This window comes from Pipistrellus hanaki (genome assembly GCF_964339955.1).
Source record: "Pipistrellus hanaki genome assembly, chromosome: 17".
Taxonomy (NCBI): domain Eukaryota; kingdom Metazoa; phylum Chordata; class Mammalia; order Chiroptera; family Vespertilionidae; genus Pipistrellus; species Pipistrellus hanaki.
In genome coordinates, this window is record NC_140519.1 from 7,180,030 (window position 1) to 7,195,602 (window position 15,573).

General features: G+C 38.2%; 1 protein-coding gene across 3 annotated transcripts in view; it reads left to right on the plus strand.

Annotated features, from left to right (window-relative positions):
- The window catches only part of IL7 (interleukin 7), a 51,055-nt gene extending 36,118 nt beyond the window's left edge, over positions 1 to 14,937 (plus strand). Inside the window, exons 3-6 of one of the 3 annotated variants that reach the window (XM_084864333.1) lie at positions 4,552 to 4,632; positions 5,640 to 5,771; positions 11,336 to 11,389; positions 13,937 to 14,937. In XM_084864333.1, coding sequence (XP_084720459.1) covers positions 4,552 to 4,632; positions 5,640 to 5,771; positions 11,336 to 11,389; positions 13,937 to 14,056 — 387 coding nt within the window. In that variant the 3' untranslated portion in view covers positions 14,057 to 14,937. The remainder of the gene's footprint in view (positions 1 to 4,551; positions 4,633 to 5,639; positions 5,772 to 11,335; positions 11,390 to 13,936) is intronic. The other 2 variants (XM_084864335.1, XM_084864334.1) reach the window with 2 other exon arrangements.
- Positions 14,938 to 15,573: the final 636 nt, after the last annotated feature.

The window sequence follows — 15,573 nt, forward strand, 5'->3', positions numbered from 1 at the left end:
TCACATGGGAGTTTTACCAAACATTCAGGGAAGAACTAATACCTATCCTAATCAAACTATCAAGAAGAAGAAAAAATCCCAGAGGTAGGAACACTTCTAACCTCTTTTTATGAGGCCAGCATTCTTCCAATTCCAAAACCAGATAAAGACACTACAAAGAAAATTATTGGCCAATATTTCTGATGAACATAGATGCTAAAATCCTCAAAAAAATATTAGCAAATTGGATCCAGCAATATACTAAAAAGATCATTCAGTTTGACCACGTGAAATTGATTACAGGAATGCAAGACAAGTACAATATTTGCAAATCAATAAACATTTAACATCACATAAACAAATTGAAAGAGAAAAATCACATTATCATATCAATAATGCAGAAAAAGCATTCAACAAAATCTAATACCCAATTTTTATAATATGTTTTTTATTGATTTCAGAGAGAGGAAAGGAGGAGGAGAGAGAGATAGAAATTTAAATGATGATAGAATCATTGATGGGATGCTTCTTGCATGCCCCAAACTGAGACTCAAACTCACAACCTAGGCATGAATAAATAAATTATATATATTCCTGATGGGGAATCGAACTATGACCTCCTGGTTCATAGGTCAAAGCTCAACCACTGAGCCATGCCAGCCAAGTCCAACACCCATTTTTGATAAAAAAAATACTTTTAGCAAAGTGGGAATAATATGATCATATCTCAATATAAAAAAGGCCATCTATGACAAACCTACAGCCAACATCATACTCAATGGGCAAAAACTAAAACCATTTCCCCTGACAGGAATAAGACAGTGATGTCTGCTTTCACCACTCTTAGTGAACATAGTACTGGAAGTCTTAGCCACAGCGATCACACAAGAAAAAGAAGGAAAAAAAGAAAAAAAAGAAAAAAAGGCATCCAAATCATATAGAAAGGAGGAAGTAAAACTCTGATTATTCCCAAATGACATTATACTGTACATAGAAAACCCTAAAGACTACACACAAAAAATAAATAAATAAAAATAAAAACTATTAGGTTTAATAAAGGACTTGGCAATGTAGCAGAATATAAAATTAATACCCCAAAATTGATGGCATTTTTATGAATTCTCAGAAAGAGAAGCTAAACAAGCAGTCCCATTTATCATTGCAAGAAAAAATTAATATGCTTAGGAATAAACTTAAAGAAGTAAAAGACTTACACTCAGAAAACTTCAGGAAGTTGATGAAAGAGATAGAAGATATAAACAATGGAAGACTATACTGTGTTCATGAATTGAAAGAATTAACATAATTAAAATGTCCATACTACCCAAAGCAATCTATAGATTCAATGCAATCCCTATTAAAATACCTTTTAAGAAGCAACAACATATTTCAGAGATCTAGAACAAATAGTCCAAAAATTTATATGGAACCAAAAAAGCCCCAAAATAGCTGCAGTAATCTTGAGGAAGAACAAAGTTGGAGGGATCACAATAACAGATATCAGGTTTTACTACAAAGCTACCGTAATCAAAACAGCCTGGTACTTTCACAAGAACAGTCAGTAGATCAATGGAACAGAACAGAGACCCCAGAAATTTACCCAAACCATTACTCTCAATTAATATTAGACAATGGAGTCAAGACAGTCTCTTTAATAAATGGTGTTGGGATAACTGGATATGTACATGCAAAAAAAAAAATGAAACTAGACCACCAATTTACACCGTTCATAAGAATAAACTCAAAATGGATAAAAGACTTAAAATATAAATCTTGATAACATAAAAATCTTAGAAGAAACCATAGGCAGCAAAATCTCAGATATCTGTTGTAGCAGTATGTTTGCTGATACATCTCCTAGGGCAAAGGAGGATATAAGCAAATGGTACTACAACAAAATAAAAAGTTCAGAGCAAAAGAAACCAACATGAAAAGGGAGCCAACAATATGGAAGAACATACTTGGCAATGATACATCTGGTAAAGAGTTAATATCCAAAGTATATAAGGAACTCATACAACTTAACAAAAAGAAGACAATCCAATTAAAAACTGGGCAAAAGACCTAAATAGACACTTCTCCAAAGGAGACATACAGAAGGCCAAGAGACATATGAAAAAAATGCTCAGAGTCACTGATCATTAGAGAGATGAAAATCAAAATGACAATGAGATATCACCTCACACCTGTCAGAATGACTACCATCAACAAATCAACAAATGGCAAGTGCTGAAGAGTATGTGGGAAAAAGGGAACCCTAGTACACTGCTGGTAGTAATGCAGACTGGTGGAAAACAGTATAGTTTCCTCAAAAAAAAAAAAATGGAAATACCATTTGATCCAGTTATCCCACTTCTAGGAGTATTTCCTAAGAAACATTAATCAGAAAAAATGAATGCATCCCTGTGTTCATAGCAGCACAATTTACAATAGCTAAGATCTGGAAACAGCCCAAGTGCCCATCAGTAGATGAGTGGATAAGAAAGCTGTGGTACATTTATACCATGGAATACTATGCAGCAGTAAAAAAGGATATCTCACCCTTTGAGACAGCATGAAGGGACCTGAAGAGTATTATGCTAAGAGAAATAAGCCTGTCAGAGAACGACAAGTATCACATGATCTCACTCATTTGTGTGATCTAATGAACCAAATACAATGATGAACAAAATGGATCCAGAGATACAGAAGATGGAACAGACTGTCTAATCTCAGGGAAGACAGTGAAGGGTGTGTGGGTGGGTAGGTGGGAAGAAATCAATCAAAAAGCATGTATGTATATATGCATAATCCATGGACACAGACAATAGGGGCAGGCCAGGAGAGGTCAATAGAGGTGAAAAAAAGGGACATGTGTAATACCTTCAACAATAAAGATTTAGAAAAGAAAAACAACATAATACTCAGGCATATTTCAGAATGGTTTTTCTTTCCTCCCTCTGCCAGGAGCATAAAGCAATTTTTTTCAGATATTCACTGTGAGGAATTCATAAAAATCCTGCAGGTAAAATTCAGGAAAATGGCCCCACTCCTGATGATAGGATCTTCTTAGAGTCTTTAGCTCTCAGACTTGTCCACTCTGAGCTTTCAGCAATTATTCATCACCTGTAGTTGAGGTTTCCCTAACTCAGCACTGCTACCACTGTTGCCCATGCCAGCTGTGAACCCAGCTTCTGGCTAAGTGGTGCGCCCCCTGTGGTGCGCTCACTGGCCACCAGAGGGAAGCTCCTGCATTGAGCGTCTGCCCCCTGGTGGTTAGTGTGAATCATAGCAACTGCTCATTCTGCCATTCAGTTAATTTGCATATTAGAGTTTTATTATAAAGGACTAGAGGCCTGGTGCATGAAATTCGTGCACTGGGGGGTCCCTCAGCCCAGCCTACACCCTCTCCAATCTGGGACCCCTCCAGGGATGTCTGACTGCTGGTTTGAGCCCGATCCCACAGTCAGACATCCCTCTCACAATCTGGGACTGTAGGCTCCCAACTGCTTGTCTGCCTGCCTGCCTAATTGCCCCTAACTGCTTCTGCCTGGCAGCCTGATCCCCCCCTAATCACTCCTCTGCCAGCCTGATCTATACCTAATTGCTCTCCTGCCAGCCCAATCACCCCAACTGCCATCCCCTACAGGCCTAGTTGCTCCTAACTGCTCTCCTCTGCTGGCATGGTCACCCCTAACTTGCCATCCTCTATAGACCTGGTCTCCCCCACAACTTCCCTTCCTCCCCTGTAGACCCAGTCACCCTCAACTGCCCTCCCCTGCAAGCCTGGCCGCTCCAACTGCCCTCTACTGCCATCCCAGTTGCCCCCAATGGCCTTCCCCTGCAGACTTGGTCACCCATAACTTCCCTCCCCTCCAGGCCTGGTCACCCCTCAACTGCCCTCCCCTGCAGGCCTGATCGCCCACAACCTCCCTCCCCTGCTGGCCATCTTATGGAGGCCATCTTGTGCCCACATGGGGGTGGCCATCTTGTGTGAGGGTGTGATGGTCAATTTGCATATTACCTCTTTATTATATAGGATAGTTACAATACACACAGATGCCATTCCATTGTTTGTTAGCAAATGCCCACCTCAAACATCCCAGATAAGTTGGATTGTTAAAAATGCTTCAGAATGATTTTCTACTTTACTCTCACTCTCAAGAGGTTTTCCCTTCATTCTAATGAAAATTCCCTTTGCTACTGTTTGATAGTGGCAGGAAATTGGGCCAAGTAACCTCTTAAATGTGTTTCAACTTTAAGATCTCAAAAGTTATATAATATTTTCTGTTTATAGTATAACGTCTAAAATAGGTGCTTTTATTTCTCCAAATGAGCCAGATTCTGTCAATGATTTCCTGAGGTTAAACTATGGAGTCGGGAGGGAGCTCTGTGTCTGTGGGGCTTTGTGTGTATACTTGTTTATTCTTCAAATATAGAAACTATTCTTGCCTAGTCAGCTAGCCAAGCTAAAAGTATTTTCCTGAAAATGTACATATAACTAATAAGTATTATAACACTGTTATTTTTATAATTACTCCATATTAGAAAAGTTCCCAGTTCAATAATTTAATTTTATATTATTTATTACAGGACGGGCTAAGAGAAAATGATAGCAATTGCCTGAATAATGAACCTAACTTTTTTAAAAAGCATTCATGTGATGATGATAAGGTAATGATAATTATTTGGAGTTTGTATGTCATTCGAGCTTGATTTCATAGAAGCTTATATGCTTTTGTATCTGTTAGGTAATTATATTGATTATATTAATAACTTACTCTTTTAGCTATAAGCAGGCAATTTCCACTGATCTATTAAGTCATACTGTGGTGTTCTTCTATACTCTTATTTTACAAATAGTCCTGCACTTATTTGATAAATATTTTACTTTATTTAGCATTTCATTTTTCACTTATAAAATGCTAGAACTGCTGAATTCAAAGAGACACACATCTCTTATTTCTGAAATCTTTATGAAGGAAAATGCTTGTTGGGGCATAATTTAGATATAGGCATTTAGAAATTGTTTTCTTTTAATACTTGCTAATCTTCACACCACTACAACTTATAGTTGGTGTAAAACTTTCATCAAACACTTGTGTGATTTCTTTCCAGAAAAACCAGTGTGGTATTATTTAACAGTCTTTTAAAAAAATAATAGTTGACTTACCTTATGGCATCTAATTATCTATAGTCATAAATTCTTATTTTTAAAATTTCTATAATTACAGTGTGATTTGTTTTAGGTAAATCTGATTCTTTATTTTCCAGCTACTCATCCACAGCTAAAAATGTACAACATAATAACAACAAGAAAGCCACACATACCTTTCATTATCGCTGCTTCCAGGAGACCTCTCCCTTGGTTATCTTGCTTAAAATTAAATAAACTTGTTATGTATCCACCCACAAGTGATAAGATCACACATACATTACAGAGAAAGAGAATTTTAAAAGCTAATCATTAAACTGAGGTCCAGGCCCCTCAGGCTGTCAGCTTCTAAACCACAGTGTCAGTCCAGTTACTTGTCAGTCATGTGATTAACTGGAAAAGAAAGCTGGGTGGAGGTGGGAGTATTGCTTAGCAACCGGGTTCTGGCGTTAGGATCCGTAAGAAAGCTTTTCATTTCATAATATTTTATTTGAACCACAGCCCTTCTGATTTTTTTCTGTACTAGGAAGCTACATTTTTAAATACTGCTGCTCGCAAGTTGAAGCAATTTCTTAGAATGAATATCCATGAGGAATTCAAGACCCACTTACAAATAGTTTCACAGGGCACATTACAACTGTTGAACTGCACCAAGAAGGTAAGCTGAGGACCTTTTACTTTGAACAAAAATATAAACTACTCCCCTTATAGTTTTACTAGAGATATTATCATTCTCTAGTGATCCATTATCATAGAAGTCTAAGTGCTTATTATAACTTAAAGTTGAAATACATTTATTCAGCTCTGGAAGAGGAAAATCTCAACTTGAAAGTACCTATTTGTCTCTTTCCTAGGGAAAATCAATACTTTTAAAAGGGAAGTAAAATTGAATGCATATTTCATTGCCGTAACAACTTTCAAGGAGGCTAGTGTGATAGTTGGATGGGATAGGTAGATTTTTATCTCTAAAACCTGTTAATATTTTTAATCTACATATGTATAGATTTATAAAAACTCAGCCAATAAAACAGGTAAAATGCATTTCTCATTTACACTGGGTATATACACTGCGTAGCCAGATTATGATGACCACCTGACGTTTGTAGGCAAATTAGCCGGACACTGCATTGTATGGGATATGGAAGCCAAAGGCCTGTTCAAACACCTTTGCTGTCTGCAGTTACCAAGATAAAACGTCTCCAATTCGCACAGGAACACATGGATTGGACAGTCCAGCATTGGAAAAAAGTCATGTGGTCCAGTGAATCACGTCTCCAGTTGCATCATGCAGATGGCAGAGTGAGGATTTCACAGAAACAGCATGAAAGCATTCATCCCACATGCATGAGTACAACCCTTCAAGCTGGTGGGGGCAGTGCTATGGTGTGGGGCATGTTTTCCTGGCATGACTTGGGCCCTTTAATTCATGTGGAACAACGTCTGAATAGCACAACATACCTAAGTATCATTGCTGATCAAGTTCATCCTATCATGTTGATGGCATATCCCAATGGAGATGGCTTCTTCCAACAAGACAATGCACCATGCCACGGTGCTCATATTGTGCAGGAGTGGCTTCAAGAACATGAGGGAGATTTGACCTTGCTTAGGTGGCCCCCACAATCACCAGATCTCAACCCAATGGAGCATTTGTGGGACGAAGTTAGAAGAGCCATCAGGCAGCTGGTTCCACAACCATCAAATCTCACAGAACAGATAGTGCTATTCATCAGGCATGGTGTCAGATTCCTCGCATCACCTTTTAATATCTCATGGAATCAGTGGCAAAAAGAATCACCGCAGTAATTGAAGGCAAAAGGTGGCCCAACGAAGTACTGATGGGGTGGCCATAATAATCTGGCCACTCAGTGTATATGACCAACAATTTTCTATTTCTTTGCTTCAATAATTTTGATAAGTATAGGGCTAATTTTTTTCCTACTGCCTGCTAACGGTTGTTAAGTAAACAAAACAAAAAATTTGGAAAACATTATCTTGAGTCTGGAAACGGTTTCTTAATCTATAAAATGAAGGGAAAATATTGTATACATAATAGGCTATTTAAGATTAAATGGCATAACTCATGTAAAATGCTTAGGATCAAAAAGGTTTCAATAAGTGTTACATTATTATTACAGTTATCTCTCTTCAAGAATTTTGCCAGCTGCCATACAAAGCCAAAATGTTTCTTATGATTTTTCTAAGAGAAAAATTTTATGATAGAGAAAGGGTTGTGTGTTATTTTTTAATACCAGTAGTTGCCCACAGCTCAAGTGGTAAGACTGCTTTTGAGCCCTACTGGTAGTGATGACAAAGATGACCTAGTAATGGTCAGCAAACTCATTAGTCAACAGAGCCAAACATCAACAGTATGACGATTGAAATTTCTTTTGAGAGCCACATTTTTTAAACTTAAACTTCTTCTAATGCTACTTCTTCAAAATAGACTTGCCCAGGCAAGTGGTATTTTGTGGAAGAGCCACATTCAAGGGGCCAAAGAGCCACATGTGGCTCACGAGGCTGGTTTGCCCACCACTACTGGTATTAAAAAATAACACACAACCAGTTCCCTTATCATGTGTTAGGTACACAATGCCAGCCAGTCTTCTCCCGGGGTCCTGGGTTTGCCAAGCTTATTTCCCATTTTGTCCCCTTACTTATGTTAGTCTCTTTTCTGTAATTCTGATCTGTCCTGTTCTTCCACATCCTTCAAGGCCACACTCAAGATTCATGAAGACTTCATAGACTAGACCCGTGGTCAGTAAACTGTGGCTCGCAAGCCACATGCAGCTCTTTGGCCCCTTGAGTGTGGCTCTTCCACAAAATACCACGGCCTGGGCAAGTCTATTTTGAAGAAGTGGTGTTAGAAGAAGTTTAAGTTTAAAAATTTTGGCTCTCAAAAGAAATTTCAATCGTTGTACTATTGATATTTGGCTCTGTTGACTAATGAGTTTGCCAACCACTGGTCTAGCTTACCAGCTCTTAATCCTTATTCATAATATCAAACTACTGTCTAATGCAAGAATGGCCAATAGGTTCCTTATTGCTTACACACCCAATTGCTTAGTGATGCCTGTTGGAAACAGCATGTTGTGTATTAGCCTCAAGTCAAGGCTCAACTGGAAAACTGCAGACAAACTAGCGATATCACCTCTTCCCCCAGGAAGGGTGGGGGTTATGGGTATGCTATGTATTTGCAATTCCTTCTCTCATGTGCTGAGCTTTGCATGAATCACCATGTTCCAAAATCAACTAACTGTCAAGAAGGAAAACACAAATGATTTATTCTTGAAATTAAATAAAATTATGTCACAAAGCTTACTAACCTGATACAGTCTGCATTTTTCTTAAAATGATAAGGTAAGATATTAAATACAGTCAGCTACATTGACTTTACTTCATGAGTCAGGTCTGTACATACTATTGATTATTTCAGTTTGCTTCTGATAGATAAAGCACAATAAAATTTATGCTCAGGATTTCACAACTTATGATGACTTTATGTTCATGTTGATTAAAACTCTAGTTTTGTTTCTGTTACTATACCCTTCTATATTAGGTTTTTTACCTTACTTATTTATTTATTTATTTATTTATTTAAATTTATCTTTATTGTTGGAAATATCACTATTGCCCCTTTCTCCTCACCCACACCATATATTTGTTTTTTCATACCTCACAGCCAGTAAGACAGTGCTGGACCCAGGGTATTCAGAAGACAATCTCTCTTGCTTCTGCCTTCTCCCTCATACAGGCATACCTCGGAGATATTGTGCGTTGGACTCCAGACCACCCAAAAGAGCGAGTCACTGAATTATTTTCTGTTTCCTAATGTATATAAAAGTTATGTTTACACTATACTGTAGTCTATTAAGTGTGCAATACCATTATGCCTAAAGATGTACATGCCCTAATTTAAAAATACTTTATTTCTAAAAAATGCTAAACATCATCTGAGCCTTTGTGAGTGGCAATCTTTTTGCTGCTGGAGGCTCCTGTCTTGATGTTGATAGCTACTGACTGCTGGGGGTTGCTGTAGGTTGAAGAGGCTTTAGCAATTTCTTAAAATGAGACAATCATGAAGTTTGTCACATCAATTGACTCTTCCTTTCCTGAGTGACTCCTCTGTCCCAGGAGATGCTGTTGGGTAGCATTTCACCCACACAGAGCTTCTTACAAAATTGGAATCAGTCTTCTCAGATTTTGCTGGTGCTTTATCAGCCAAGTTTATGTCATATTCCAAGCCCTTTGTTTTCATGTCAGCACTCTTTGCAGCGTCTCCACCAGGAGTAGATCCCACTACTTATCCCTGGGTGGCTCCTCACCATTAAGGCTTTGTCAGGAGATGCAGCAATTCAGTCGCATCTTCAGGCTCCACTTGTAATTCTCGTTCTCCTGCCATTCCCACTGCACATGCAGTTCTCTCCTCCACGGCAGTCTTGCAGCCCGAAAAGTCATCTGTGAGGGTTAGAAACAACTTCTTCCAAATTCCTGTTAATGCCGATATTTTGATCTTGTCCCATGAGTCATGAATGTTCTTACTCGCATCTGGAATGGTGAATCCTTTTCCAGGTTTTCAATTTACTTTGCCCAGATCCATCAGAGGAATCACTAGGTATTTTGTAAATAATAAGACTTGCAAGTTGAAATTACTCCTTGATCCATGGACCGCAGGATGGATGTTAACAGGTATGAAAACAACATGAAACTTGTTGTCTAGTTCCATCAGAGCTCTTGGATGGCCAAGTGCATTGTCCATGAGTAATATTTCAAAAGAAATCTTTTTTTCTGAGCAGTAAATCCTAACAATTGTCTTAAAATATTCAGCAAACCATGTTGTAAACCGACGTGCTGTCATCCCGGCTTTGTTGATTTAAAGAACACAGGCAGAGTAGATTGAACATAATTCTTCAGGGCCCTGGGATTTTTCAGAATGGAAGCTGAGCACTGGCTTCAACTTAAAGTCGCAGCTACACTAGCCCCTAACAAGAGAGTCAAGTCAGCCTTTGAAACTCTGAGGCTACGCAGTGGCTTCTCCCCTCTAGCTGTGCAAGTCCTAGTTGGCTTCTTCTTCCAAATGAGGGTGTTTCACCTGCATTGAAACCCCGTTGTTTAATGAAGACATCTCTTTAATTATCTGAGCTAGATCTGCTGGGCAGCTTGCTGCAGCTTCTGCACCAGCATTCGCTGCTTTGCTTTGCACCTTTACGTTATGGAGAAGACCTCCTTCCTTAAGCCTCATGAACCAACCTCTGCAGTTTCAGGCTTTCTTTCTGCAGCCTCCTCACCTCTAGCCTTCACAGAACGGAAGAGTTGGGGCCTTGCTCTGGATTAGGCTCTGGCTTGAGGGAATGTTGTGGCTCCATCCTCTATCTAGCTACCAAAACCTTCTCCAGATCAGCAATAAGGCAGGTTTGCTTTCTTATCATTTATCAATGTACTGGAGTAAGCACATTTAATTTCCTTCAAGGACATTCCCATTGCTTTCACAATGTGGCTAACTTTGGAGCCAGAGGCCTAGCTTTCAACCCATCTTGGCTTTTGACATGTCTTCCTTCCTAAGCTTACTCTTTTCTGTCTTTTGATTTAAAGTGAGATATTCAACTCTTCCTTTCACTTGCACTCTTAGAGGCCACTGTAGGGTTATTAACTGTGTCTCACGAATGAGGAGGCCCAAGGAGAGGGAGTGAGACAGAGGAATGGCTGGTCAGGACAAAGTATTTATCAGTCAAGTTCACCATTTTAAATGGGTACAGTTTGTGGCACCCCAAAACAATTGCAATAGTAACATCAAAGATAATAGATCATCATAAGAAATATAATAATAGAAAAGCTTGAAATATGGAGAGAATTACCAAAATATGACAGAGATACAAAGCAAACTAATGTTGGAAAAATGGTGCTGATAGACTTGCTCAATGCAGGATTCCCACAAACCTTCAATTTGTAAAAAAAAAAAAAAAAAAAAAAAAAAAAAAAAGAAAAAGGAAAAAAAAACACAATTATATGAGGAGTGCAATTAAGTGAAGCACAATAAAACGAGGTATGCCTGTATTCTACTTCTAATGAAATAAGTGTCTGCTGTACTAACAAATAATTTAAAGTAGACTCTCAAAAATATAAGATGAACTGAGAGTAACATACAAAAATTAGCAACAACATTAATGGGAGAAGCAATAAAGAATTAATATTCAATGTTGTAAATGTAACTTTGTTTTTAAGGTTAAAGAAAAAAAACAACCTTCCCTGGGTGAGGTCCAACCCACTAAGAATTTGGTGAGAATAATTGTATAATTTTCTTTCTTTATCAGCTTTTATTTAATTTAATTTCTTAATGTTTCTCTCTGAATTTTCTTTTTTATGATTGGTTTTGAAAATATTTTATGATGTTAGTAAAAGTAGCAAGAAGGTACCTCTTTGAAATTGCATCCCTTTAAACTGTTTCTTCTTTAAAAAAAAAAAAACAAAACACAATTTTATTTTATATCATTTTTTTTACTTTATTTGGTTGCCATTGGTCAATATGGATATAAGAGTTTCATGTGTGGGTTTCTATGTTACAATATCTGTATATGGCACCAGGTGCCCACCACCCAAACCACTATTTTAAAATAAAAGGAGCTAGGGGAAATATCAGAGCACTGATTTTTTTAGAAAGCAACAAAATTGAAACATCACTAGGTAATAGACAAAACATGAATAAACTATACAGGAGAAAGTAAACTAGAAAACAAGCATATGACCAAAAAAAATGCCATCCTTATTCGGTAGTAAAGAAATACAAATTTAACATGAGAACCTATTTTATTAGTACAAAGTATACAATATATACTATAGATGTATGTGAATATTCTACATTTATAGATCATATTTATATTACTTATATAAATATTTATACTAACACACTATTGTACAAAATTACATATCAATATCAAAATAAATATGAATGAAAAACTCAGGATAATTAAATTTGATTACACATTAAATTGATATCAATATTAATTAGGAAAGGACATGTAAAAATGGAGGCACCCGGTTCCTAGGAGTGATGATTTCTCCTTTCATATTTCCATTATTGTTATAATGTCATGTGAGCCATAGGTTCGTGGGAACATGGAAATTCCTTGCTCCCTTTAGAGAGGGGGCTAGCTTGCTTACCTGGGACTCAGGAAGCCTAGGAATCCCACTTGCACTCGCAGAGTAGAAATGAACACACGAGCAGTTTAAAAGGGCTTCTGGGTAAGAACACTGAGGGCTTCTGGGTAAGAACACATGGGTGGTGCACACGCAATGCAGTGTACAGATCATGCATCATAGAAACATACACTTGAAACCTATATAATCTTATTAACCAATGTCACCCCAATAAATGTAATTTTTAAAAAAGAAAGGGCATGAGAACTACACTAGACAAGAAAAACTGGGGGAGATACAGAGGGCAGATACCATCTGTGTCCTCAAGATTACAGAAATAAAATGGTTCTTCACTTTTGTCTTTGTAATGGATGTTCACTCTTGGTCTCTGAAGAAAAGTCGTGAAGTTCTCACATCCGTGCATTTCCCATCTGCTTGGTCACATAAACTCAAACACGCACTCTTTAAATATGTCCTGGGACCCTCACTAAACAGTCTATGAGAAATTCTCCTTCGTAATTATCTTTGATATCTGTTATCTAATGTTTTTAATGGATTATTTCAAGGCTGTGTGTTAATGTTATTCAACAAAAAGAAACCCAAATCTGTGCCTTAACTAAAAATAGGACAACTGAGCTCTAGATCCAGTCATTATATTTACTAGACATGTGACCTTAGCAGCTTATTTACCCTCTTTGCAGCTGTTTCCTCGTCTGTGAAAGGAGGCACAATCAGCAATTTCATCGAGTTAAGTAGACACAATGCAATAATGTGAGGCACAGCATCTGACTATAAAACACCCAGTGGCTGGTTGGGGTCTCAGGAAGGTTCCTGGCCCTGCCCCAGCCCCACTGCCAGGGGCTCCCGGGAGTGTAAGAGGATCAGCAAAGCTGCTCCCTGCTCATCGCTTCCCTGTGAGGGGCCACTCTCTCCGCTTTCTGTAGGCTGAACACAAAACTAGGATTTTCATCAACAAATGAGAGTTAGCTCATGGGGCAGGTGCAGACCGATGGGGTGGACCTTAGGGCACACGCTCACTCAGGGAGATCCTTAGTCATCATCTCTGCTAAAATACGCTGCCTGTTTTCAGTGCTAACTATTCCTTCCACGAAAAAAAAAAAAAAAAAATGTTTTCCCATGTTAAAAAATCTAATTGAGTCATTTACAAATATCTCCCCCACAAACGTTTAAATAGCATTCTTGTCCTGTTGTAGCCAGCAGGCATCACTCTTGAATGAATTCTAAATCTTTTTTTTTTTTAATATATTTTATTGATTTTGTACAGAGAGGAAGGGAGAGAGATAGAGAGCCAGAAACATCGATGGGAGAGAGTCATCGATCAGCTGCCTCTTGCACACCCCCTACTGGGGATATGCCCGCAGCCAAGGTACATGCCCTTGACAGGAATCGAACCCGGGTCCCTTCAGTCCCCAAGCCAACGCTCTATCCATTGAGCCAAACCGGTCTCGGCTGAATTCTAAATCTTAAACCACAACAACCTTGAATTTCCTACATACCATGCCAACTAGAGTTAGAAATCACAGGTTTAAAGTATGATGCAAGATTCTCATTTCCCATGACACAGAATTTTTTGTAGAACCTAAGATGATGGGAATTAAAGATTGAATATTTGAAAACATGTATTTTTATAAAATGTGAACTTAAAACTTTCTTTGCATATTTCTGTAGGAAGAGAAGAAGTCTTCAAAGGGGCAGAGAAAACAGGACGAAATGTGTTTCCTGATGTTACTACTAGAAAAGATAAAAACTTGCTGGAATAAAATTTTGAGCGGCACTAAAGAGCATTGAAATGTATGGCGTGACAATATAAAGATGTGAACTTCAGTTGCATCCCTCAAGAACTGACCTGCTCATGCAATTTTCCGGGGTAGAATGCCTCCGAGAAATTACGGAATATGTCTGGTAAAAATGGGTGAGAGCAGTTGAGAAATACATGCTGTGGTACTGGAAGGACACAAACCATGGGAACCGAACGCTGCAATCAACGGACTATTTCATGTGTGTGCGCATGCGTCAGCTGGTGTTAATTGGAGGCTGATTTTTGTAAGACAATCCACGTAAGGTATTAGATGCAATAATCCTTTTTAGACCTGTTAGAAACATTCAGAAGACATGTAAAATCTGTTGTGTATATAAAGGTTGCAAGGATTAAAAATTAGCCTTGCTCTGTTTCTTTATGTCCTGCTATGCATCAGTATACTGCAATGCGTGTGGATATTGTCATCTCCGGGCTGGAAACATTTCAGAGTTGACAGTGAGGTGTGGATAATGCCCAAGCGAACAAGAGTCATGGGTCTTAAAGCAGAAACGTAAAGGAGGACGCTTAAGATGCTTCAGAGAGGAATGAGTGTGTAGCTCGTTGCCTCCGGTAGATGGCATAGCAAACGCCATCAAATGAAAACAAAATAGGAAGTCACCTGTTTTAAGGCTGCTAAGCCATAGTACTGAGTTTCTTCTGTCATATGCGTGTAATAAAACTTGTCTAAATGAGTTTGCAATTTGGGAAGTATATTTTTAAGAGAATAATATATGTTGCCTTTTAATGAATGGAGTATGTATATTTAATTTTGACACTATATCTGTATATAAAAATATTTTCATACAGCATTACGAACAAATTACTTACTTTGGATAACATTTCTCCTTTGATAATAAATGACCTATGTATTAACACTGTCAGATTCACTTAATCTCAACAGAACTTTTCCCCCAGTTTTCTTGGGAAACATTTGACATGCGTCACTGTATAGGTTTAAGGTATCAGACATGACGGTTTGCTTTACAGAGATTGTGAAATGATTAACAAGGTAAGTTCAGCTAACATCCATATTCTCATATAATAAAAAGAAAAGAAAGGCTGAAACTGGTTTGGCTCAGTGGTAGAGCGTCGGTCTGCGGACTGAAAGGTCCCGGGTTCGATTCCGGTCAAGGACATGTACCTGGGTTGCGGGCACATCCCCAGTAAGGGGTGTGCAAGAGGCAGCTGATCAATGATTCTCTCATCAATGTTTCTAACTCTCTATTCCTCTCTCTTCCTCTCTGTAAAAAAATCAATAAAATATATTTTTTTTAAATGAAAAGAAAAGAAAGAACTACTTTCTCTTTATGATGAGAACTTAAAGGACTTACTCTTAACAAGTTTCCTATGTTGCATATAGCAATGTTAGCTATAGTCATCATGTTTGCACATCCCTGGGATTTAGTTATTTTATAACTGGACCTTTGTACCTTTTGGCCACCTGCCTCCAGCGTCTCCCTCCCCCTACCCTCTCTGTCTGGTGTCTCTTTCTTTGTAATACATTAAT